A 9,641-nucleotide genomic window follows, 5' to 3' on the forward strand; every position below is an offset into this window, starting at 1 on the left:
AAAGAAGGGCACTTTGGTGATTATGCTTGCGGCTTGGTGGATTTGGAAGCAGCACAATCCCATCGCCTTCTATGGCATGCAGCCCAACATTGGTACCTGCTTGACACAATAAAGGCCTAGCCTGGTTTGGGCAAAAGCAGAGGTGGTGGGCTTTGTGGTGCTACTTCTGGTGGTGCCTAGCTCTTAGGGGTGCAGTGTTGTAAATAATTCTGGGTGTGGCCCTTTCTGGGCTTGTAAATAAGTCTTTATATCAACGCAATGAGGCACAACACTTCTATTTTCTCAAAAAAAATCTATAACTTATTTTTATATGGACACATTTTGTACACTTCTTATGTATAGTTATAGATAAGATTATCACTTAGATTATACATTTCTTTTACGGACTTCTAAATCTCAACAATTATAGCTAGGATCCACCATAACCAACCGCTAGATAGTGGCTCGTGATATTCACATATTATCAACTCACAGTTTTCTACATTCTCAACAGTTATACTACTTGGCCACCACACATGTTAGGCATATTTTACTAAACACATCAATTTGTGGGAGATTTGTAAAAAACTCTGTGATAATTGTAATTTTTGTGAGAGCACAGTTTATCAAATGTCAAATTTGAAATCACTATTACATCTAGCTTGCTGGATTAACTGAAACAGAAAACATATTTTTCTTAGTTGAAACAGAGATGCAACTTACCACGTTCAGGACCCAGATAGAACTGTAGAGCGAGAAAGCAAGAATAGGCTCATTGGCTTGCTAATTTCATCCATGATATCACCCCCCTGGTGCTAACGTAGATAGTTGATTTATTATTAAATCTCAAATTTATAACTAGGCCTCGTTAATATTGAATGGAGCATATATTTTTGTCTATGTGGATGAAGTTGATTGTTTTTCTATTATTTTAGTAATACATAGATAGATTATCTCAGAAAATGTGGGTGACTAGTGAGCTCTGCTAGTGGCTAGTGAAAACAGATAAATAACCTCGAACAACTGTAAGTACAGTGAAGTTGACCTACTGTGAACTTCTCTATTTATTTATGTTAAAGTAGAACAACAATGTAAGAGCAGGTAATCTAGTATTCATGGATAATCGAAGGGTAATGTAGTATTTATGGATAACCGAAGTGTTACTCCTTGCTTTTTTACAACTGAACTACCATGCCAGGTTTGGTTTAAGTTAAAATCTTCTGTCACACAGATCATAGCTGCTGTATCATATCAGATAGTGCCAGCTGACACACAATATGCTGAAATACCCCTGGCAGCCGTGACATCGCCTTTTCAATGTGTGGTATGCCATTCATAAACCCTCTTAAACTTCAGAACTACCATCCCTTTTGCAAGATTCATTCCGATTTCATGTTATTAAAATTGAATACTTCTGCATGCCTTGTTGGTAATTTCTCCCTTACTGGTTATTTATACTACATACCATATATGGACTCTCATCATAAGTTCTTTATATCCTACAAAAAATCATATGGTATTTACAATTCATCTAATGTAACACACCTTACCCCTTATTTGACGGGAACACACCTTACCCTAGCTATCCTTGGATTATGAGGGAAGTAGTATATTACTAAAAGGTAGACAAGTCGCCTAAAAAAACTACTTCGTGGACTACAATTAGACCTCTTATGGCATGCAAAGCATTCAGTTATATCTGCTTGACATTCTCAGTCTAAATAAAAAAGTCAGTGCAAACTAATAATGAACACATTTCACTCATTTTATGTTTTCTTAGTAAATACCATTTCTGCACTCTAAAGTACACATGGTGAATGAAATGTACACAATAGTCTACTTTTTCTCTAAAAGGTTCATAATTAAGGTAGTTTTTTTAATATTATCCCAGGGTTTTGGTCATATGTTGTATAAGGAACTTAGCCAGCGTCTTCACAATGTTGGTGTTACCAATATATTCTGTTGGGCAGATAAGGTCTCTGAAGGATTTTGGCTTAAACAGGCAAGTGGAAATAGGAATTTGATATCTCTGTCTGTTTCAGTTTTCTTTTTGTATAATAAATATATCCTAATACAGAGCTTGGCAAATGCTAAATAGTTTGGTAATCTCGTGCTTGCATTGCTGGCAAGGGAAACATTCAGCAAATAGAAATGAAGAAAACATGCTTGACTTGTTATACGTTTGTATTTTGACATTCTGTAGTATCTGCACTCTTATGCTTCTAATAGGAGTTCTTATATAATTGTTCAATGCCATTAGCAACACTTATTAGCTACTCCCTCTGTAAACTAATATAAGAGCGTTTAGATCACTAAAATAGTAATCTAAACACTCTTATATTAGTTTACGGAGGGAGTACTTATAAGTATACCTGATCATGGGTGTCTGTGTCCCAGCTTGGTTTTTGGCCCGAAAGCCCAAGAGGAGTAGTTGATGGGAAAAGAATCACTATTTTATTCCGAAAGTGATTTAAATGATGTATTTTAGATCCACAAAGGTTAGCATTTACGCGTGCTGGCAATTTTGGGTTGGGCTTTTTGAATCCCAGATCAAAAGTCTGCCAGGCTCAGGTTTTGAACAGGCCTACTTGTAAAGCAACCAGATGAATTTCAGTTCAGAGTAAATGAACTTCCTTTGGTCATTTAAGTCATTTTTCTGTTAGTGAGTTTTTTTTTTTACAAAATATCCTCCTATTTTGTATCCTATTTTAATAACATGGTTATCCAGTCAAGAATTGCAAGGTTATGCTAATGATATGACTGGTCTGTTCTACTGAGTGCATCACAGGGTTTTGTGTCTGTTGGAGAGGTGGATACTAAAGGTAAGATTCGCAGAATTCCAGTAAGGGCTGATATCAAGAGAGCATTATGCTTTCCAGGCAGTTCAACACTTATGGTTACACATATTAAGAAGGATTTGCCAACTGCGTCCAAAAAACCATGCTTTGCAGAATTGCAAACTTCTCAGCTCCATGCCGTGGTACCAGATAGTAAGTCTTCATGAAGTCATAATTATGTAAATTTTCTGGTTCAGATACCTTAGAGCTGCTAATTCCAGTAGAATTGGTCGTTACTTTATATCCAAGTTGGGCAATTAAGAACTCCATTTTTTATATAAATTAGGAGGAACCATGATACATAGTCTGGCCATACAGGAGCCATGATACACAGAATCTGGCCATAGAGAAGCGGCATGCCAATATATATCCAATGCAATAGTTCATTTATTTGCTCAAAGGAAATCTTTTATTGTGCAGATTGCAGTATGTTAATTTTGTGAATTAACAATGGAAGTTGTGCAAAGAGTGAAAAGCTGAAATTTTGAGCATATATTATGCTACAACTATTATTCATACATTGCAATAGTACTTGACAAGTCTGTAACTTATTGGTTTATCAAGTTTGATTTCATTCAAACCTTAGGAACAAGGACAATACACCTGGCTAAATCCTATAAGCATCGGTGCATATGCAGAAAATTCTGTGAAATGCCTAATACTGATCTTCTGCGATATTTTTTCAGGCATCTCTCCTGATGATATGAATACTGTCGTTCCCTCCTGTGAAAAGTTGTCTCCCCACACCACTGGATGCTACAAAGTCAGCAAGACTGCAAAAGTGGTAAGAAATGAAACTTCTGCTGGTAGTGAAGGATGCTCATTATCTGATCAACAACCAAAGAAACGGACATATGAATCCTCATCATCTTCACTGAAGTCAAAAAGAGTAAGATGCAGCGGTCACGCTGACCATACACAAGACATGAGGCAGAATGATATCTGTGACAAATCTCTGACCATAAATAGCACACCTTTGACTCCTAGTATGGTAGTCCACGTTGACAACAAAATATCAGGAGATGCTAAGGTCACTACCTGTTCCAATGGAAGGCCTTCAGTTATGCTCATGAATATTGCAGATGAAACAAAGAAGACGCGGCTTACAGAGGTAATTTCTACATAAACCTTACTTTTGAGGAAATGTGAGCGGCATTTCCAAAATAAAGCAATGTATGAGTATGTGCTTACTAAAGAAACTGTCACTGACGCACTGATGAAAACTGCAATCTATTTTTCTTTTAGAAAAAGTTCATACTCTGTTTTTGCACTAATTTAGTTATTTGTCTTGCTTCTAACTGTGTTGGATTTTAAATTATGGCGCAGGTAGTTGAAACGCTTGGGGGAGTTGTTACGTGCGAAGGAAGTTCATGCACACATGTCGTTACTGGAAAAGCTAGAAGGACTATGAACTTTTGTATTGCTTTGAGCTCTGGGTTAGTTTTCATCTACATTTTCCTTACACAACCCAGTTCATCACGTTTCAGACTATAATACAATTTCCATTCCATGTTTTACACTGAATTACATTTCACATATAGTTGTTGAAGCATAGTGCTCACCGTGGAGAAATAGTTTTCAGTTGACTGGGCCATATACTGATTGCAGGGCCTGGATAGTTTCTCCAAACTGGCTGAAACAGAGCTTCAAACAAGGGAAATTTGTAGGTGAGTCGAAACTTGAGATGGCTAGCTAACCAATTATTGCCATGTGTTTCTGTGCAGTGGAAGAAATTAAATGTGTGAGCAAAAGAAGCAACTTATGCTGTTTTCTTACCTTGCACTTTTCTGTTGTTTTGTAGGTGAAGCAGAACATGTTCTGGATGATGAAGAATATAAGATGAAGTACAAGTCTGAAATGAGAGATGCAGTTATGAGGGCTAAAGAGAGGCCTTGCTTGTTATTTTCTGGCTACACTTTCTGTTTGACCAAGCACATCGAACCGTCTCCTGGTGTCCTCTCTCCAGTTATCAAATCCTCTGGTGGCAAGGTAACTAAAGCTCATCCTGCCATGTGAAACTCATGTATGGTCAAACTTCTTGAACATGTAACAGATTTAGCAGAACTTATCCAATTACCATCTGACGAAACATTCTAGAACCTGGAGGCCCTATTTTTGTGAAATATTTAAGGGCATTCCAATTTCTACGCTCTATTATGTGAGGCATGAAGTTCTGCTGCAGCATCTTTAAATAACACATGTCACCATTGAAGTTCAAGTGCAAACTTATACCACTAGACATGTGGTTCTATTTATGGAAGATGTTTTAAAATGATTTTCTTACATACAGTTACAATTAAACTGCAAGTATTGACTAGATGACATTATTAGTAAGCTCTCGAGAATAAATTTGGTTCAAATTTCCAAATTTTGCATGAGTCTATTTGGAATGTTTTTGTTGTTAGTTCCTAAGAGAACATAATTACACAAGCTATTCTAAGCCTATTCACATCTATTTACTTCACAGATCATCAGTAAGCTTGATGACATAGATGAGCCCTCAAAGACAATCTTCTTGGCATGTGAAGAAGGCATGGAGCTTGCAATGGATGCAGCAAAAAGAGGCATAAAGACATTCAGCAGTGAGTGGCTCATGACCTGTGTCATGAGGCAAGAGGTTGATCTTGATGCGCCCCCGTTTGCAGAATCTCTCTGACGTGCCTCAACTTTATAGTTTAGTGGCCGAACTTATACTCACTTTTGCTAAGTTATCTCCTTCGTTGGCTATTGTAAATCTGGTGTCTCAAAGCTTTAGGGCATTTGTGTACATATGCCCGTCATGTGGCTGCATGTAGAAACTATCAAACTGGTCAACTTTCTGCATTGTGGCCTTGCTTAGATTTATTTTGTTATCTGCTATGCAAAATTAGTCAGTGAATAAAGTACAACTTTATGTGAAAAAATAGATTATAATCTAACTACAAAACACACCAGATTTTGAGTGGCTAAATCGGTTGCTATGTTTAGCAAATAACTAATTGAAAAATGATGTTTTTTTAGATTGCAAGTAGGATATGGATCCATAGTCTGATCCTCCCATAGGATCGAACTAACATGTCAATATAAATTTGTACCACCACAACACTATTAAACTTCCATCACATGAAAGATCAATTGTGTGCTGCCCCAAGATTACTCTTAAGTAGTTTCAGTGTAACATTCCAAAAAAGAAAAATTATATTCACTTTATTCTCCTATCATGTAACAGGTTATGGGATTTTAAACATACACTACACATATTGACTCATATAACGATTACTTGAAGTAGCTATGAAAGTCTAAAAACCCAAACTGTGTGCGTTGCCATGAGGGCATACATATTCTAATGGTTCAACACCCGTGATGTCCAACATAAATCTTATACCCATAACATTCTAGATTTTGATAAGATTTGATTGATTTGCATATGGGTAGGAAAGACAAGAGATCAGCATGCGTTCCAGGGGGCCAAAAAATCTAGCGCCGCCAGCCTCCCTCGGCCATCCTCCTGCGGCCGGCGAGGTCCGCGGTGGCGGCGGGCTCGATGCCAAGGCGCTAGGGAGGGCGGATCTGCAGGGGGATCCCCTTGAGGCGGCAGGGGCATCTCTTGTGGTGCGCCCGTGGGCAGCAGGCAGGACGACGCTCCTAGCCTGTGCGGCGGTGGGCAGCGGTCCAGGACGGCGATGGGCTTCCCTTCGTGCATGGATGGTGGCAGCACTCCATGGATGAACCGGTGGATGGCTCTGCCTGAAGATGGGTCGCGGCGGCCGCGGATCTGGCGTCCCGTCCAGATCCACCGCGGCGTGGTCTTGGTCGGCCGGCGATGCGTGGAGGGACCGGTGAGGCTATGGAGGATCTCTACCGGAGTACCAATAGCGGCATACGTCTTCATGGCGAGACTCCGCACGGTTCTAGCCAGGCACGAGATCAGGATGACACGGCTTCCGGTGAAAATCGCGCCGACTGCGGTCTTGGCGGACGATGGCGGCGTCTCTGACATCGTTTCCTTCTCGAGGCATCGTTGTTGCAGGTCACGTCAACCTGATCGGAAGGTTTCGGGGGAAACCCTAGATCTGGCTACCGGATCAGACGATGACGACGTTTCGATGTCGTTTCCCCTGTTTTGGACCAAGTGCTGGCTGGAGGGGACAAGAGGAGGAGCGGTGTTTCATCTCGCCCATTGATGACGGCGGATCTCGGTGGCGTGGCGCAGTAGAGACTCTGTCGGCGTTCTGGGAACGGGGGTCCCTAGACTTGCCTGCCTGCGGCCTGCGGCGTGGCTCAAGGGGGGGCCCAGCACGGCCCATCTTCATCAACACAGACCCAAGACCCTCGCGAGGGGCCAAGCCTCGCGGGGTGGACGACACGGAGCTTCCTCAGGCAGGGCCTCATCAGGCTGGCTCGCGAGGAGGCGGAGAGATCAAGGCGGGGTACCTCACGAGGTGCCCGTGACGCAAGCCATGACGACCAAGGGCGTCAGGCGGGTGCCAGCCCGCGCAGTGTCCTCCTTTCCTCTTTGGTGCAAAGGGGGCAAGCGCAGCCGCGGAGTACCGAGGCATCAGGCAAAGGTTGCCATTTCGGTGCAACGAGACCAGGACCAGGAAGACTGCAAGACGGAGGTCATCGTGGAGCCGAGGACGGCGTCACCACCAAAGCTTTGTGCAGGCGAAGACTACTTTTGTCAGGGTAGCTAGTACTAGCTGTCCCCCTTTAAATTAGCCCGCCATTGTTGGCTCCCTTCCCGCTCGATATTTCGGAAGAGGACCAGGGCCTCTATAAATAGGACCAGCCACCCACAGAAGAGAGGGGTTCGGAGGGGTTAAGAGGAGAGGTTCGATAGGAGGTTGAATCGGAGAAAGACAATGAGAGAGAGAAGGGTGGCTGAACTCCTCCCAGCAGTTCATCGCCCCAGCCAAGAACAGACCCTCGCGAGGCTGTTCTTCCTTGTATCATTCATCATCATCAGCCCAAGAGGCAATCCACCACGCCACAAACTGGAGTAGGGTATTACACCACAACGGTGGCCCGAACCAGTATAAACCCCGTGTCTCTTGTGTTGTTTTTTCCATAGCTTAGATCTTAGCGAGACGGAGGGGTGCGGGTAGGTAGGAAGCGAGATCTCCGCGCGCACCCCAGTGTTCGAACCTCAAGGGTCTGCCGGAACCCGAAATCCGACATTTGGCGCGCCAGGTAGGGGTGCGCCGGAATTCACCTTCTACCGCTTCATGCCCCGTCCCGTCGTCATCATCATGTCCGGCGACCAGGCGGGCAACCCAGATCCATGGGCGGCGTGGCCCGCCCGCACAGAACCGCTCGCCTTGGGCGACCCCGTGCCCCAGGCAGCTCGCGGTCCACAGGGCGCTGCGGGCCGCGGGCGACGCGGACAGGCTTCGACAGCTCCCACACCACGGCAGGCGCGGTCGGCAGCAAGGGCCTATGTAGGATCTAGAAGTAGATGTGTCTAGAGGGGGGTGATTAGACACTTAGTTCTAAAGTTGCAATTTTTAGGCCTTTTTGGTTTGAGTGGAGTTTTAGGCACAATTTCAACATACACAATACATATCAAGCAAGCATGCAAAGAGTATATGAGCAGCGGAATGTAAAGCATGCAACTTGCAAGAATGTAAGGGGAAGGGTTTGGAGAATTCAAACGCAATTGGAGACACGGATGTTTTTCCCGTGGTTCGGATAGGTGGTGCTATCCTACATCCACGTTGATGGAGACTTCAACCCACGAAGGGTAACGGTTGCACGAGTCCACGGAGGGCTCCACCCACGAAGGGTAATGGTTGCGCGAGTCCACGGAGGGCTCCACCCACGAAGGGTCCACGAAGAAGCAACCACCCACGAAGGGTCCACGAAGAAGCAACCTTGTCTATCCCACCATGGCCATCGCCCACGAAGGACTTGCCTCACTAGCGGTAGATCTTCACGAAGTAGGCGATCTCCTTGCCCTTACAAACTCCTTGGTTCAACTCCACAATCTTGTCGGAGGCTCCCAAGTAACACCTAGCCAATCTAGAAGACACCACTCTTCAAGAAGTAACAAATGGTGTGTAGCTAATGAACTCCTTGCTCTTGTGCTTCAAATGATAGTCTCCCCAACACTCAACTCTCTCTCATAGGATTTGGATCTGGTGGAAAGAAGGTTTGAGTGGAAAGCAACTTGGGGAAAGCTAGAGATCAAGATTCATATGGTAGGAATGGAATATCTTGGCCTCAACACATGAGTAGGTAGTTCTCTCTCAGAAATAGGATGCTGGAAGTGTAGGCTTAGTCTGATGGCTCTCTCTACGAATGAAGAGGAGGTGGAGGGGTATATATAGCCTCCACACAAAATCCAACCGTTACACACGATTTACCAATCTCGGTGGGACCGAATCAACAAACTCGGTCAGACCGAATGTGACGCCCGGGTAATCAAGCTACAGTAACCCTCTGGTAATGATGCCACGTCACCTCGATTATTGTTGATAATCTCGTGTTAGCTCGGAACCGAACCAAATTCAAATTTGAATTAAAGTCAAAACAATTAAAGTTTTCAAAAGTCAAAACTAAATTGTTCCTAATGTGTCTAATAATCCATAATAAATGCTGGTGAAGAAATCATCTCTTAATAAAATACTTAAATGCACTAAATAAACTAAAACAATAGCAAAAACAATTATTTAAATGCTTTAAAATGATAAACAATTACAAACTAATATATTTAGGTGCCAAGTTAATTGTGACAGTGGTATAATTCCTATTACCAATTTAGGGATCATTTTTGTACTTCACAAAACTAAAATACAATCAGGAACAAAATAAAACAGAAAAGAAATAAAATACATAAAAGAAAAAAAA

General features: G+C 42.8%; 1 protein-coding gene across 1 annotated transcript in view; it reads left to right on the plus strand.

Annotated features, from left to right (window-relative positions):
- The window catches only part of LOC119276967, an 8,414-nt gene extending 2,775 nt beyond the window's left edge, over positions 1–5,639 (plus strand). The window contains exons 7-14 of the mRNA XM_037558152.1: positions 1,211–1,303; positions 1,871–1,981; positions 2,768–2,969; positions 3,503–3,927; positions 4,143–4,252; positions 4,425–4,483; positions 4,618–4,805; positions 5,284–5,639. Of these exons, the coding sequence (XP_037414049.1) occupies positions 1,211–1,303; positions 1,871–1,981; positions 2,768–2,969; positions 3,503–3,927; positions 4,143–4,252; positions 4,425–4,483; positions 4,618–4,805; positions 5,284–5,472 (1,377 nt within the window). The 3' untranslated portion in view covers positions 5,473–5,639. The remainder of the gene's footprint in view (positions 1–1,210; positions 1,304–1,870; positions 1,982–2,767; positions 2,970–3,502; positions 3,928–4,142; positions 4,253–4,424; positions 4,484–4,617; positions 4,806–5,283) is intronic.
- The last annotated feature ends 4,002 nt before the right edge of the window (positions 5,640–9,641 follow it).

This window comes from Triticum dicoccoides, chromosome 1A (assembly GCF_002162155.2).
Source record: "Triticum dicoccoides isolate Atlit2015 ecotype Zavitan chromosome 1A, WEW_v2.0, whole genome shotgun sequence".
Lineage (NCBI taxonomy): Eukaryota > Viridiplantae > Streptophyta > Magnoliopsida > Poales > Poaceae > Triticum > Triticum dicoccoides.